Source organism: Mustela nivalis (assembly GCF_964662115.1).
Source record: "Mustela nivalis genome assembly, chromosome: 3".
Lineage (NCBI taxonomy): Eukaryota > Metazoa > Chordata > Mammalia > Carnivora > Mustelidae > Mustela > Mustela nivalis.
Genome location: NC_139022.1, coordinates 3,927,546 through 3,944,704, shown reverse-complemented (window position 1 = coordinate 3,944,704; position 17,159 = coordinate 3,927,546). Strand labels below are relative to the sequence as shown.

The following is a 17,159-nucleotide window of genomic DNA, read 5'->3' as shown; positions in this document are numbered from 1 at the left end:
TGACAGTCTTCTTTACCCCAATAGCCCTTCTGAACACCCCTTTGTCCTCACCTACCCAACTCCTGTGTATATAACCAGCCACTACTCACATGCCCGGTGCAGTAGCATCTCCGTCTGCCCAAGAGTCCTGTCCCCTGCTCTAATAAACCACCTTTTTGCACCAAAGACGTCTAAAGAATTCTTTCTTAGCTGTTGGCTCCAAACCTCACCACACTGAACCTCACCTATGTTCAAGAACTTCATCATTTGGCAACCACGAAGGGACTGTGAGTCTTTACATTTGGACTCTGAGCTTCGGTGCAAAATTGGTGAGTTATTTCTCTTTTCTTCCTTTAACTCTCATTTCAGGGGCTTTTCAAGGAGTATGATCTTATTGGAACACTTGCATGTCAGTTGCTCAGGCTGTGATCCTCTAGCCCGTAGCTACTCTACGGGGAGGAGAGCGTTTGCCTCTTGGCTGTAAGTTAATACCCTTCCCAGAATGGCAATAAGACCCAGAAACTTAATACCCTCTCTTTATTCCTGTTTTTATATAAAATTGTCTCTCTTGGGCATGGGACAGCCACCTAAGTCACCAGGACAGCTGCAAATCTTAAGACTCCTGTGTGAGGTTTCCTCCTGATTGATCTAATGTGATCCCTTCCACATCCCTGGTCTAGCCACTTCTGACCGAGGGACCTCCACTGGGAGCCGGCCAAAACCAGTACCCGATTGAATTAAAATGCAACTGGGGACCGTTTCCAAGGAAGTTGGCTGTAAGGCCCACATGTGTTGGAATGTCACATAGACCATGATGGATTTCAGTCTTTACTGTTTCTTGTCAGTGTCTTCTGCTAACTACTTAAAGCTACGAAATTGAGTAATTCCCCTTGCCAAACTTTTCTAGTATTTCCATGAGTTAAAATGGCAAAACAGTATGCAGTCTTCAGGACAGAAGATGGCATGTCATGGTAGAGTGTTTTGGTCCATTCACCAGGCACCCATCAGCAGCCTAGGATGTGATGGGGAAGTAGAGGGATGCCAGCACCCCTCCAGGGCCTTTTACGGCAGGAATGCCTTCTCGGGGAAGGCAGGATGGTGATCAATAGCGATTTTTGTTGAGGGATGCCTCTGGTCACTTTTGACACATGGGAACCTCTGACATATCCTGCATGGGACGCCACCCAGGAATCGGGGGCCTTTTGGTAATGGACTTTTCTGGGAGCATGGCCTCAGTAGGCTTCTTCAGTTCCCAAGGACTCTACCTTAGAGTGCCTTTTAACCCACTGGAAATAATTTGGATTGCAAAAGTTAGAAAAGGACTGAGCTCCTGTAACACTGCATAGCAGTGGGATCTCTCAGTTAGATCTCCTCTGCAGGAAACAGGGCAAATGGACCTGGGATACCTACATTGCTCATACCTAGGCCTTCCTTGCTCTACACCAGGACCCCAGACTAAGGGGCTTTTGCAGAATGTGTTTGCCTGAATGAGTCAGTTAGTAAACTTCCTCCTGACATTCTAGATGATAATTACGTAAATAAGCCTTTTAGTAAACCCAGGTTGCTGGGCCATCCCTAGAAAAGGGGACTCTGACTTTATTTTTCTCTGTTTTCTCCTAATAGATGTGGGAGCTTCTCCCTCACTCACTTCCCGTGTTAATGGCTATAACTGGAGCCAACAGGGGTTAGTCTAACTCGAGACAGAGACTGTAAGGAATATTCCCAAGCAGCTGCCGAAACTCTCTTTGTTTCGGGGAAGTTTCCCTGTCTTCTCTGGCCCTACATGGACTGCTTAATCCTTCCCCCCTTGCTGGTGGGAAAGCTTGGCATCTGCTCCTTTGTTGGGGCTTATGAGCTCTAAAACGGAGAATCCTTTCTCTGCCTCCTGGCAGCACTTTGTTTCCTCTGTTTCCCCCTTCTCCTGTTTCTGCACCAATGTGTGTGCAGCCTGCACAACTAGCCTCTAGATCATGCACCATGTCTCCTTCTCTCTTAGCTGTCAAGGAGCAAGAAGAGCAGCCCCTGGACCTAACACCCCCCACTTTAGATCTTTGCACCCATGTCTCAGGTAAACATTCAAAGTGGAGTGGCCCAGGTGGACACTAAATCAGTATTGGAATTAAGTTAAGTTTGTTGGTTTAATTGAGATAGACATGTCTTTTAAGTTATCAGCAGTAAATATGAAACTTCGAAATTTACTGAAGGTCAAATAAGCTCGTGTTATTTGTTAAAATCTGTTAGCAAAGAGATGACTAAACTGATGGTTAATTATCTGTCTCAAAGTTTTAATGGGTAATTGTTAAAAATAGCTTTCAAAGTCTTTGGTACCTGAAAGTTTAAAGTTTTGGTTGGATGACAAATGGAATTAAATTATGGACATCTAGGTCTTAACCAAGCAGGATAAAATGCTAGGTCATTAATTACTGGATGTAGGTTTGTGCTTTTGACTTCTTACTGCAAAGAAACTAAGAATATTTAAATCTATTGGTAGACATGTTTTACGCTTAACTGATTCATAAATTGTCATCTAAAGAATTCTGTTGTAACAGGGATGACTCGGTGGCTCAGTTGGTTGGACGACTGCCTTTGGCTCAGGTCATGATCCCGGAGTCCCGGGATGGAGTCCCACATCAGGCTCCCAGCTCCATGGGGAATCTGCTTCGCTCTCTGAACTTCTCCTCGCTCATGCTCTCTCTCACTCTCTCTCTCTCAAATAAATAAATAAAATCTTAAAAAAAAAAAGAATTCTGTTGTAACAGTTCACAATTGGTTAATAACTGATTAAGGTGTTTCTAAGAGTACAAATTCTGCTAAATGTAACTAAGACTGATGGAAATAAGGGAAACAACTCTGTATGTAGGAAAGTAGATAATATGTAAGAAAGATTTAAGGAATGGAAATGAATTTTATTAAAGATAAAATAAGGTAATTTTGTCCTAAATGAGATGGTGGTTTGGAAGGAAATGGCTTGGGATAAAACCCAAATGCAAAGGAAAGTTGTAAAAGATTTGTGAAGGGAAATCTTCATAAAAGGAATTTTAGGTATGGTCAGAACAGACTAAAATAAAAAAAGAAAAAAAAAGAAAAAGAAAAAGAAAAACAGCCTCCAAGGTGATTTAGCACTATCCTGACCTGCCTCCACATAGATTATACTTCCAAGTTTAAGGGCCATTTGGCCTTGAGAGATTAAGGAAGCAGCCCAACCTTGAGGGACTGCGAAAACACCCTGTTACCATATTCCATTGCCCGTAACCTTAGAAATTCACTCTAATCTGTAAAGAGTGAAAGGGGAGACTGATCACCTCCCATTAGCCAGAGATACCCAGAAAGAGAGAATGTCCAACCTGTTTGAATCTGAAGAGTGCCTGACTATGTGAATGTGTCTGTATGGCTCCACCGCTTCAGCTACAGAGTCTGAGTGGGCTGCACCCTGAGTCTCACGGGGCCTCATATGGCATAATGGTCATCTACTGCATGGAGTAGCCTGGTCCAGGGTTTATACAGACAGACATTAGCTAAGACACTCCTAAGTTCCCATGAGGGAAGCGAGCAGGACAGCAGGGGAAAAATCCCCCTCCCTTGTCTGTGACATCATTCATTACGGGAGGGAAACCCAGAAAACTCCTCTCTTAAGACTGCACACTTAGAAATAAAATAATAAAGGAGAAGACACTGGTATAAAAAGCTGGTTTTCTTTCTGTTTAAAAGAGCAAAGTTTTCTTAGTTAATTGATCTGTTAAAAAGTGTAAATGGTTTTCTCTTTGCCTGCCCAGAAAATTCAGTTCCTATGTTTTGTTTTATCTGATGTTTAACATCCCTAATTATATTTAGGAATGTGTTAAAACTTTCTAAGGTTTTAGCAATTGTTGACAAGATTTAAACCAATGATAAACCTTGGGTTACATTTGGGAAAATGCTATAATTATTCTAGAGATTCTATGCATTTCCTAAAGTTTTAATGTTTTGAGAGATCATCACTTGATATTGTAATTATGGAAATGTTATGTGTCACAGAAATAACCTGATTTCCTTGCCAGCTAAATTGTAAACTCTTGTCTCATCAGCTCTAACCATATCCATTCCGAGTTTTGTCATTTGTAATTGTTTTAATTCTCTTGTAAAATGAGTTTTATCTTAAAGATTCATTTAAAGGACTTTCAGTACAAATAGATATTTGATATACTTGAAAAGACTAAAGCTGAAATGGGTAAAAACTTCCAGAACTAACTAAACTGCTTTCACCAGATTTAGTAACATGGGACTAAATGAACTACAAGATTATAGTGTTGTGTCTCTTAATGTTTTGTCTTGTTTTACACATTGCTGGTTCTCTAATGTTTGCTCTTCCAGACTAGGGATACTTTTTCTTAAGTTATCTGTAACTTACAGAGATGTAAAAGTGCTCAAGGCATTCAACTTTTCTCTCTATCTGAACCCTCTGAAACCAAAAGGTCTCAGTAAGTATTCTTTCTTCCATGACAATCAGACATTTGCATAAGTTCAATAAGAATCTGTTCTCCTTGTAACAGGACACCATAGGAAACATGGGTTATTTTACCAAGGCTTTGACTGGAATGTCATATTTGAGAAAGACGTGCATAGACTCAGATATGACCAGACAGCTTTAAGGAGCTAAGTTTGACTATATGAAACCTGGAGCCATAAAGCCCCTTGGGACTGTTGGCCTGATACCTTGCTTACAGAGTTCCCAGCAGCCTCACCAGGTGAGTAAAGAATGTCACTCCTTGGTAGGTGCAGAGTCTCATTAAGAAGCATTCGCCCAAATCGACAGGTATTGCAGGCATGCCTGATGGCAAGTACGTGGCTTGCTTCTGGCCCGGAGAGGCTACTAAACATTCAACCTAGAGATTCCTTATAAAAAGTTCCAGCAAAGCAGATTCTGAAAGATCTATATGATCATGCACTGTTCTTGCTGAGCTTATGTAAATAATTAGGCCAAGTTTGTTAAAACTGGACTTGTTTTTTTCAAATGAATTAGTCCTGATTTAGCTATCTCTAGAAATTAGGGTTATTTTAGAGAAAAAAAAATTATGTTCAGTAACACACCGTTATGGATATTAAATTCTAGATTTGATTGTCTTTATTAATTTTTTTATAAACATATATTTTTATCCCCAGGGGAACAGGTCTGTGAATCACCAGGTTTTCACACTTCACAGCGCAACATGGGGGCTTAAGTGGGTAGGAGAAGAATAAATGAAACAAGATGGGATTGGGAGGGAGACAAACCATAAGTGACTCTTAATTTCACAAAACAAACTGAGGGTTGCTGGGGGGAGGGGGTTTGGGAGAAGGGAGTGGGATTGTCTTTAAATGTTTGTTTACCTAAGCTAAACAATTTGAGGTAAACTTCAGAAAAGTTACACAATAGCTCATTTAGACGATCTTCTTGCTTTTTATTTCATGGGGATAATAACAAGACCCCATGGCACGTGATTAAACAACTGGAAAGTAGGATTGATTCCCCTATGGTTGGATTGGATGATGCATGTGGGACTCCCATTATCTCTTGACAAGTTTTCTCCCACTTGCCAGTGATCCTCTGTATTCAGGATATTGTTAAGGCTGGACCACTCAAAGGGCTAATTAATGGTTTCATCCCTTAGTCATATATATTCTAGAAGCTACTTCTGTTGAGGTGCAATTACAAACAGATGCTTTAGCTAAGCATAGAACAGCCTTCCTCATAAAAAGAGCCTAAAAGCTCACTATGGAACAGTCCCTGACCATAATGGCTTCACATCAGGTCCAGGTTTGTCTTAGAAACCAAAGGCCACCAATGGATAATGGAGGCCAACTTATTAAATACTGGGCTACAGTTACAGATATGCCAGAAATAATACTTAAAAGTTGTCAAACGTTAAACCTAGTTACCTGTATGCCTAAACCTGACCACTGTACTTCTTTCTCTATAGAGCAAAACTGTTCAGAGGTTATTGATCTTGCTTACTCTATTTGGCCAGATTTAAGATGTCTCTGTTAAAAATACAAATGACAGTTGGTTTACTGATGACAGTAGTTTTCATTAAAAAAAATAAGAAAAGCTAAGTATACTGTAGTGCTCACTAGCACTTTGCAATTGCCAAAGCCTAAAAGTAAACATTAACACTGACTCCAAATATGCCTTCCTGGTACTACATGCCCATGGAGCTATTTGGAAGGAAAGGGATTGCTGTCAAGCCATAACTCCCCAATCAAATATGGGCCTAAGTTCCCAAACCCTCCTTATCGCTATACTAAGGATGGCATATATCAAATCTGGGATACGTATTTGTGACTCAGACCCATTATTGGACAGCTCAGTCAAAAGGCAGTTTTATGCTGGGAACAAAGAAATCATATTTATGATACTTGGGCAAATAAAACATGATATCTGGGATGGCTATCACTAGAAATGTGTTCCCAAGTAATAGTACTCCAGGCTACTGATGGGTTTGCTACTGATTGGGTAAGATGACCTGGCATTAGATGGTCAGCTCCAAACGGAACCTACTAGATATGTGGAACTTAACCTATGGCCCTGCCTTCCTCCAGGGTGCTTAGGTCGCTGTACCTTAGGATTTGCCTGGATTCATGGGTACATTACTAAAATCATTACCACCCCAGCTAATCTCCCTGATTTAAAGCAAAATTAGACACGATCTGTTTTTAAATGGTATGATCACTTAGCATCCATTTTTGTTACATCTGTGGGACTAGAGGATGTCATGTGGTATGTAGAAGCCCTTAATAAATATACTACAAAGGCACCCAATGATTCACTAAATAGCACCTCCCTACTTAATATTGAAATCTCACAGATACTGAAGGCAGTCCTACGAAATGGAATGGCCGAGCAGCACAGGGTGACGCATGCGCAATTATCAAAAACAGAGTGTTGTGTGTACATCCCAGACTATCACAAAAATGTCACAGGACTAATAAAAGATATGAATACCCAGATTAAGTTTCTACAAGATCCTTCTCTCTCTCTCAGTGAGTGGTTAAGTCCCTAGTTTGGAGGAGGACTATGGCCAACAATTAAAAATCTCTTTCTTGGGGTTCTCATTTTTATCACCTTCTTAATATTAATGTGTTGCTTTGTTTAATGTTTCTCTACTTGGTGCCAAGACTCCATTGCTGCAATGACTTCACAATGACAGATGATCCTTACCACGCGCAAAGACACCTCTTCACTGTCAGCGCTGGATTCAGCTGCCTCAACCTTTCCTAACTCCCCTATACATTCCTCAACTGATCAATGTTGACCCAAGTAGGTAGGGACTACTCTACACCCCTATTAAGCAGGAAGACATTACAGAAGATGAGACCGTCCACCTTCAACTACCTTAAAGATTTAAGGGTCAAAATTGTTCAGGGGGTAATGATGAGGGAGCAGGAGGCTGGCTGAGGACAAAACAAAAGCTGGCATCTTCCACCCCTCTCCACCTGCTCCCCTCAGTAATAAGTAACACATTCCTCAGGCACCCCTGACTACCCTAGAAGGAAAACAAATAGTTAATTTGCAGAGATCACAATCCTGCAAGGCAGGAGTCTTCCTTGGTTTACAAATGTCCTTGAGATTTACAAAAAAGAAGTTACCTTATCAATAGCCCAATTTCCAAAGGCACATAACTCAATTCCTCAAGCCCTAATGTCACCCTCCCCTCCATAAAAACTGAAGAAGACTGAGGTAGAAGGAAAAAAAAATAAAGTTAAATTTCTTCTAAACCTAACTCTCACTAACAAGGACACTTGATAGCAGGAATGTAACATTCCACCAGGAGACACCCAATTGTCTTTATGTTAGTGCCTCATTAGAGGGAAAGTGGCCTTGTCTTGATAGTAACCAGGCCTTCAATATCCTGACAGTCTTCTTAACCCCAGTAGCCCTTCTGAACACCCCCTTGTTTTCACCTACCCAATCCCTGTGTATATAACCAGCCACTACTCACATGCCTGGCACAGTAGCATCTCTGTCTGCCCACGGGTCCTGTCCCCATGCTCTAATAAGCCACCTTTTTGCACCAAAGATGTCTAAAGAATTCTTTCTTAGCCATTGTCTCCAAACCTCAACCCAATGGACCTCACCTAGGTTCAAGAACTTCATCAATATCCTTTAGCTCTGTTGCAGAAGGTCCATCCTCTGTATTTTTCTTCTGTTGGGCATTCCTCCTTCTAGTCATTTTTGTGGGAGATTACTGAACAGATGTAGCTGGATGTATTAACTGTGGTGCAGTCAAGGTGCACCCTGGAACACTTCTGAGCAATCAGGATTCCCCACCCAAACGAGAGACAAAAGAAAAGAAAAAGAAAAAAGAGAGATAGAGAGAGAGACAGGAAAGAAAGGGAAGATGAAAGAGAAGTTTCAGCCCAAATGGGCCCCAAGGTAAGATTTATGAAGTAGACAAACAAAAACAGACAAACAAAAAGACTGATAAAAGTATACGACAAGAGAAAAAAAAATATGCAAATAAAGGAAGAACCTCGTCAAAAAGAACCCCAAGTGTAAGATTTATATACTATCAGGACAAACACAAAAACACAGAAACACATGTGGAACAAAAAGATGGGAGAGTGGTAATAAATTCTCAGTGTGTGCGAGAAAGGTTGTTTTGATTCTTCCTGGATGTATCTTGATATCTTTGTTAAAGGACTCAACCTTCCTAAGATAAAGGGGGATTAAAAATTAGTTTACCTATAGGGGTAGTATTGATTGGAGAAAGGGGATTACTTTGAAGTTTAACTCTACATGGAAATTAGAAGATAAAAATAAAAAGGAATAAACTAGACTAAACTAAACTAAAATTTAAAAAAAAAGAAGGAATTCAAAAAATAGAAATGCAAAAGAAAAACACAGGTGTATGTATCAAAAAGTTCAGGTTAGAAGGTTATTATGGAATTGGATGTACTGGACAGCTCGCTCTGATGGTTATTTAAAAAAATTACCTATATATATATAAAAAATGAACCAGGATAGTGGGAATGAATGAAAAATAAAAGTTTTCCTATCAAGTAGTGGTTGTTCTCTTGTAGTCCTTTTTTTTTCTTCTCTTTTTTTTTTTCTTTCTTGGTTTGTTTTCTGGGGGAGGGACCTGCCACGTGGGTTTTCAGTCAATGATGTTCCCTGACTTAAGTCCTCCTGCCCCCCTCAAGAGGGTGGGCTCTGAGGAAACTGTTTTTTTTTTTTTTTCACACTTTTGTTCTCTGGCGGTTTTTATGCTTGTTCACTTTTTTTTTTCCTCTCACTTTGACCGCTTTTGATGGTTTTTGTAATTTTAGAAGATAACAAACTGAACCCTGATCTCCCTCTCAGAGAGAAGCCTGAGTCTTGCTGCAGGACCTAAATAAGTTCCCCCTTGGCCTCTGGCAGAGCAGGTTCCAAGTCGCGGTCCCTGGGGACGCAGGATCTTTTCCTTGTACCCAAAGCCAAGGCAATGGCCGCTGTCTGGGCAGCTCTAGACCACCAGAAAGTTTCCAAGCAGCAATCGCACAGTGAGATTTTCCCGCTGGCCCGGGCTGGGAGTGCCTGGTCTTTCTGGGTTTAATAGCACCCGGCTTGTGCGCACCAATTTTAGGGGAGGCTGAGGTTCACGCGTGGATCTCAGGCTCTGAGAACGGGGCACAGGTCCTAGAGCACCAGGCTGGGCCTTAACTCACCTCTCTGGGGGGAGAGTTTGGTGCAGGCTCTGAAACAATGGCACATATCAAAGGGCACCAGCTGGACCTTTATACCTCTTTCAGGGCTGTATCTCAGGCTCTATAGCAGGGCTCTCACATTCCGCTGCTGGCATGGCTCCCATCCCCTCACAGGAAATGGACCCCAAGCGTTCTCAGGAGTGCAGGTGGCTTAGGGACCAAGATCTGGTTTCTCCAGGGCACTCTGCCTCAGCACCAGGGGAGGCTGTCCTGGGACCAGGGACTTAAGCCCCTGTCCCTAGCTGTCCCAATTCCCACAATTCCCCCCCACCCCCCACGATCCTTTGCTATTTTGGAGTGCTTTTAACCAGTCTCCAAGTTAATGCTGGTCCCCAGATGCAGGGCACTCTCGCACGTATTGGAGTATTACTTTCCAACTGGTTGCCTCTCGTGGCTCCCTCCCCCTTTTGTTTATCTTCCAATATCAGTCCGCTGTTCCCACTCAGCTTTACCTTCCCACTGGCATCTTCTCCCTCTGTAGAGATCCAGACATGTGTAATTCTGATCTCAGGCTGATTTCATGGTTGATCAGAGTTCTTTGGTAGGTAATCAGCTCACTTTGGGGTACAAGTTGAAAAGGCGCCTCTTCCTACTTCCCCGCCATCTTGGGGCTCCTCCTTAAATTTTATTTTTTATTTTTTTATTTTTTTATTGACATATAATGTATTATTAGCCCCAGGGTACAAGTCTGTGATTCACCAGGTTTACAAACTTCACAGCACTCTCCATATCACATAGCCTCCCCAATGTGCATAACAGAACCACCCTCTCCCTCCCCAACCCCCACCCCAGGTCACTCTCATTTTGTTTTATGTGATTAAGAGTCTTATGGTTTGTCTCCATCCTTATCCCATCTTATTTCATTTATTCTTTTCCTACCCCCCAAACCCCCTATGTTGCCTCTCCACTTCCTCATATCAGGGAGAATATATGATAGTTGTCTTTCTCAGATTGTCTTATTTCGGTAAGCATAATACCCTCTAGTTCCATCTACATCATCACAAATGGCAAGATTACATTTCTTTTGATTGCTCCATAGCATCCCATTGTGTATGTATGTGTGTATATATATATATATATATATATATATATATATATATATGTGTATATATATACATATATATATACACACACACCACATCTTCTTTATCCATTCATCTGTTGATGGACACCTAGGTTTTTCCATAGTTTGACTATTATGGACATTGCTGCTGTAAACATTCGGGTGCACATGCCCCTTCAGTCACCACATTTGTATCTTTAGGGTAAATACCCAGTAGTGCAATTTCTGGGTCATAGGGTAGGTCTTTTTTCAACTTTTTGAGGAACCTCCATGGTGTTATCCAGAGTGCATTCCCACCAATGGCGCAGGAGAGTTCCCCTTTCTCCGCATCCTCTCCAGCATCTGTCATTTCCTGACTTGTTAATTTTAGCCATTCTGACTGGTGTGAGGTGGTATCTCATTGTGGTTTTGATTTGTATTTCCCTGATGCCCAGTGATGTGGAGCACTTTTTCATGTGTCTGTTGGCCATCTGGATGTCTTCTTTGGAGAAATGTCTGTTCATGTCCTCTGCCCATTTCTTGATTGGATTTTTTGTTCTTTGGGTGTTGAGTTTGATAAATTCTTTATGGATTTTGGACATTAGCCCTTTATCTGATATGTTGTTTGCAAATATCTTCTCCCATTCTTTCAGTTGTCTTTTGGCTTTGTTAACTGTTTCCTTTGTTGTGCAAAAGCTTTTGATCATGATGAAGTCCTGATAGTTCATTTTTGCTCTTGTGCAGGAATTCAGTAAAGTGTCAGGATATAAAATCAATGCACAGAAATCAGTTGCATTTCTTTACACCAACAATAAGACAGAAGAAAGAGAAATTAAGGAGTCAATCCCACAAAACCATAAGATACCTAGGAATAAACCTAACCAAAGAGGCACAAATTCTAACCCAGAAACCTATAAAGTACTCATGAAAGAAATTGGGGAAGACACAAAGAAATGGAAAATTGTTCCATGCTCATGGATTGAAAGAAAAAATATTGTGAAAATGTCTATGCTACTGAAAGCAAACTACACATTTAATGCAATCCCTTTCAAAATCCCATCCATCTTTTTTTTTTTCAAAGAAATGGAACAAATAATCACAAAATTTATATGAAACCAGAAAAGACCTCAAGTAGCCAGTGGAATATTGAAAAAGAAAGCCATAGTTGGTGGCATCACAATTCCAGATGTCTAGCTCTATTACAAAGCTGTCATCATCAAGACAGTATGGTAGTGGCACAAAAACAGACACATAGATCAATGGAACAGAATAGAGAGCCCAGAAATAGACCCTCAACTCTATGGTCAACTAGTCTTTGACAAAGCAGGAAGGAATGTACAGTGGAGTAAAGGCAGTCTCTTCACCAAATGGTGTTGGGAAAATTGGGCAGCCACATGAAGAAAAGTGAAACTGGACCATTTCCTTATACCACACATGAGACTCAGAATGGATGAACGACCTCAATGTGAGAAAGGAATCCATCAAAATCCTTGAGGAGAACACAGACAGCAACCTCTTTGTCCTCAGCTGCAGCAACTTCTTCCTAGGAATATTGACGAAGTCAAGGGAAGCAAGGGTAAAAACAAACAAACAAATAAACAAACAAAAAACAAACCTCTTATTATAAATTATTTTATGTCTGGGACACCTGGGTTTCTCAGTTTTTTAAGTGGCTGCCTTCAGCTCAGGTCACAACACCAGCATCCTGGGATCCAGTCCCACATTGGGCTCCTTGCTTCACAGGGAGCCTGCTTCTGCCTCTGCCTCTGCCTGCCACTCTGTCTGCCTGTGCTCGCTCTCTCTCTAACAAATAAGTCAATAAAGTCTTCAAGAAATATGTCCAAAGTTCATTAGCTAAAGTAATTTCCTACTGTGTAATAAATCTAAGAACATATCAAAGGCAGAAACACCTAATACTAGCTCTGTTTGAATTCAAATCACTAGATTGTAGTGTGTTTTTCAAAGACTTTATTTTTGTCAATGGAAGAGGAAGAGACAGAGTAAGGGAGAGAGAGAGAGAGAGAGAGAGAGAGAGAGCAAGCTCACAAGCAGGGGGAGTGGATGTCAGAGGGAAAAAGGCTCCCTGCCTGAGCAAGGATCCAGATGTGGAAATTGATCCCAGGACCCTTGAATAATGACCTGAGCTGAAGGCAGACACTTAACTGACTAAGCCACCCAGGCACCCTTAGGATTTTATTTTTAAAACACTGGAGTTACAAAAACAAATGGAAACAATGATTACACATTTTCAGATCTATGTGCATTACTCTTCAGTAAACCTGGATATGGCTAAGAAGTTATCTATGTTCACCTGAATTTCTTCCTTTTGCCATAATAGTAACTTTTTTTAGTAACATGATAAATTCTTTTTTTTTTTGCCATATGAAGATATCTTTGTTGCAGAGGTATTATTTTTCAGATCTTAAAGCTCTTGAATTTGTCATCATCCCTACACATTTTTTGAAGGCATCACTCAGGGATTCTCTGACTTTCTCATTTCGAAGGCTATAGATGAAAGGGTTCAGCATTGGTGTTACAATGGTGTTCAGCACTGTGGCAAATTTGTTAACATCCATCACAATTTCCTTTTTTGGGCGGACATAGATAAAGATGGAGCTTCCGTAATAAAGTGTCACTACAGTGATATGTGAAACACAGGTGGAGAAAGCTTTCTGTCGTCCCTGGGCAGAGGGAATTCTAAGGATAGTAACAATAATGTACAGATAAGACACTCCTGTCAGGAGCAAAGAGCCCAAAAGCAACACAGCAGAGGAGATAAAGTCAGCCACCTCAGCCAGAGAGATGTCTGCACACACCAGCTTTAGCACTGGGCCACTGTCACAAAAAAAGTGATTGATAATATTTGGCCCACAAAAGGGAAGAGGAGCAGTTAATATCGATGGCACTAAAATTGACAATAATGCACCCACATAAGATCCTAGAAGTAAGAATATGCATGTCTGTTTATTCATGATGATGGCATACCTCAGTGGGTTGCAAATGGCAATATATCGGTCAAGAGACATGACGGCCAGGATGAAGAATTCTGTGGATCCCAGAAGGAAGTAGAAGAAAGACTGAGTAAGACATCCCACAAAGGATATTCTCTTGGTTAGGGAAAATGTGTTAGCTAGCATCTTAGGTACCACTGTGGAGGTGATGGCAACTTCAAGGAAAGAAAGATTGGCTACAAAGAAATACATGGGTGAATGCAGACGGTAGTCACCACACACCAAAAGGATGATCATGGTATTGCCAATCAGAGATGTTATGTACATGAGCAGGAAGGCAGAAAAAAGAAGAACTTCTATTTCTTTCTCATTCTGAAACCCCAGAAGAATAAACTCAGTGACTCTGGTCTTGTTTCTGTGATCCATAATGTTGCCACTTCCACCTGACATAATAAAAAAGATACGTTCAAGGTTTGTCTTTGCAACTCAACATTAGAAGTACCCTATCTGGGCGCCTGGGTGGCTCAGTGGGTTAAGCCACTGCCTTTGGCTCAGGTCATGATCTCAGGGTCCTGGGATCGAGTCCCACATCAGGCTCTCTGCTGGGCAGAGAGCCTGCTTCCTCCTCTCTTTCTCTTTGCCTGCCTCTCTGCCTACTTGTGATGTCTCTCTATCAAATAAATAAAATAAAAAATCTTAAAAAAAAGAAGTACCCTATCTATAGCTATCAGTCATGTTTCTTTTTGTGGAGGAATAATAATGGAAAAAATTAAACAAATTACATTTTCCCCATATACAAATAAGTCCTAAGATGACCTATGGAAGACAGTACTACAGTAAGATTGTGAGAAGTGCTCTTTTGAAAGGCCAGTGAGGCTCCCCTCTGTGTAGGAACTCTGAGACTAAAGTTAGCTCTGCATATGTGAACAGATGAGTAGTGTGCCCTTTGATATAGACATAAAACAGTGACCTTAATCCCTTCAGATGTAAAGGCATTCTTTCAGAGTGCTGGCAGAGTTGCAGTCAAGTCTAATTCTATATTAATATATGTGTACAAAAATAGCTTTTAGAAGCTATTTTATTTTCATTGGAAGAAAAAGTATTAAAAAGAACAACAACAAAGACAACAACAACAAATATATACATGATCAGTAATAGGTTCATGACTCCTGAGTTACTGGTTCTAACATCTGTTACAGTTAAATACAGGAAAATAAAGTCAGTCTCGTGTAATCTCTATATAGAATCACATTTCATAGTGGATAAGATGTTCAGAGGTCATTTAAGAGAAAAAAATCAAAATATGACTATCACTGTGATTAAATTTATCTTGGAATTCAAACACAGAAAACACTAGGGAAGAAGGAGAAAATAATTGATGATTTTGAATTTGACTAAGAGAAGCAGCAAAGCCTAATTTTGTACAGTTCATACTGCAAATCAAAACTAAAAAGGACAGAGGAAACTGCACCATTCATGGAGAGGAAATTGTTTTGTTGTTGTTTTAATTAATTAATTAATTAATTAAGTTTGTTTGTTTTGTTAAAAGTTAGAATTAGGGAGTGACTTCAAATTTCAGATTACAAGAAACACAAATTTCTTACTGATTGGTTTTGGAAATGCTAATTTAATTAGGAATGTCTACCGCTGCTCTTCAATAGATGTAATGGATGAATGTTGTAGAGATTAGCTAAAATTTATATCATTGAAGGGTCAAAGTTGGAAATAAGACAAAATCTTGTGTCTTTTAATTTAGGTTTGGTCATTTTTTTCTGACCTAAAATATTTATTTTTTCTTTTGATGACTTTTATTCTTATTTATTTACTTCACAATGAAGAAGCAAGTGAGAATTTATTCAGATAAATTTCTGAGTTTTGTGTATTATTCATTTTATGATAGAAGAGAAAAAATTGAATCAATGTTGGGAGTTTGCACTGTGATTCTTTATAATGACTATTTCTAATATAATAACACAAATTCTGTAGTTTAGTTAGTAGGTAATAAATTTCTTAATGTGGTTATATATTATGAAGGGACACAGTTTACTTTCCTTTAATCACAGATGGGAAAGGAAATATTAATTGATTTAGTTGGAAAAAAATAGTTGTGGAGTAAGGTGTTTTATTTGTGAGTCTTTCCTGTGATCTGCTAAATAATTGGTTTGATCATGGGCAATCAATGGATGCCTTGAGAACACTAGTAATATAAGATAAACACTAAAGACCCAAGTTAGGACAATAACAATCCTTTCAGTCAATTCCAAAATTTTACATAATGTTATCAGTAAGTGAGAAATGGAGGAGAAAGTAAGACCCTCAGTTGAAAGAAGATAATATTGTCAATTCTTTGCTTACCTGCTGGAGGGTACCTCAGAATTTTTATGAACATGCAAATGCATGGTTTCAGAGTATTCCTCCTTTATAACTTCATGGTTTGGGTGTCATCCATGATTAAAATCATTTCTACGGACTGAATTCTCCTGAAAGTCTCAGAATGTTAAGAAACAAGGCAGAGGAGTATATGACTATGGTTATAGGACACTGTATAAGGACTCTGTGTAGGAATGAGTGAATCAATACTATGGTGTGCCAATAATCACATGTACAGATTATTGTAATATAAAAACAGGAGGGAAGGTTAAGTTCATTATTTCTGCTTCTCTAGGGACAGAGCTTCTTCTGAAACAATACTCCAGAGAATAATTTATAACAATTCTAATTAAAATAAGTTTCTCAAATTAGAAAAGAACTTGTAAACACAACTTCTATAGGAAATAGATTGAGCCTAAAAAATCAAAAAGAAATCAGTAAAATCATTTCAGACGCTATTGACAGGAACCAGTCCTTTAATTGCAATAAAATATCATGGAATATGTTTTCATCTTCATCTTTATCATCATCATTATCATCATCCTCTTCATCACCATCATCACCATATACATTTATTTAATACTCACTTTGTATTAGGGATTCTTCTAAAAAGTGCAGTTTTTTTTAACTTTACAAAAACCATAGAAGATAGATCATTATTGATATCAGACTGATTATTGATTATCAAGCTGAACTGTGGTAACTACTTCAGATAGTTAGTATATATATATATATATATGTATATATATATATATGTAAGAAAATTATAAAATACAAATTTATCTAAAATACATTATTTTTTTCCAAAAAGATATTACCAACACTTATTTTCTGTATGTACTTTGATTCACTGAGAAAATATATCTAATCCATGACATCAGAGGCATATAAACTAGTCAAGAATGAAAGAAAACATACATAAGAAATAAAGTTGCATACTTTTATGTAGTAAATAAAAATATAATTGGGACATAAAAACAATTGAATGTATAGAAATGCAGCTGATTTCTGTGTATTGATTTATATCCTGACATTTTACTGAATTCCTGTATGAGTTCTCTTAGTTTTGGAGTGGAGCCTTTTGAGTTTTCCACATAAAGTATCATATCATCTGCAAA

The 17,159-nt window shown here is 39.4% G+C and overlaps 2 protein-coding genes across 2 annotated transcripts in view; one reads left to right on the top strand and one right to left on the bottom strand.

The window, feature by feature from the left end:
• Positions 1 to 273: 273 nt before the first annotated feature.
• The window catches only part of LOC309861951 (endogenous retrovirus group K member 25 Env polyprotein-like), a gene marked incomplete at its 3' end in the record, with an annotated part of 106,892 nt that continues 90,006 nt past the window's right edge, over positions 274 to 17,159 (top strand). The window contains exon 1 of the mRNA XM_082725221.1: positions 274 to 308. The remainder of the gene's footprint in view (positions 309 to 17,159) is intronic.
• Positions 13,129 to 14,097, bottom strand: LOC309861885 (olfactory receptor 6S1-like; the record flags this gene model as incomplete). Its single annotated transcript, XM_082725197.1, has 1 exon — positions 13,129 to 14,097. The coding sequence occupies one exon, from the start codon at positions 14,095 to 14,097 to the stop codon at positions 13,129 to 13,131; it is 969 nt and encodes a 322-aa protein (XP_082581323.1).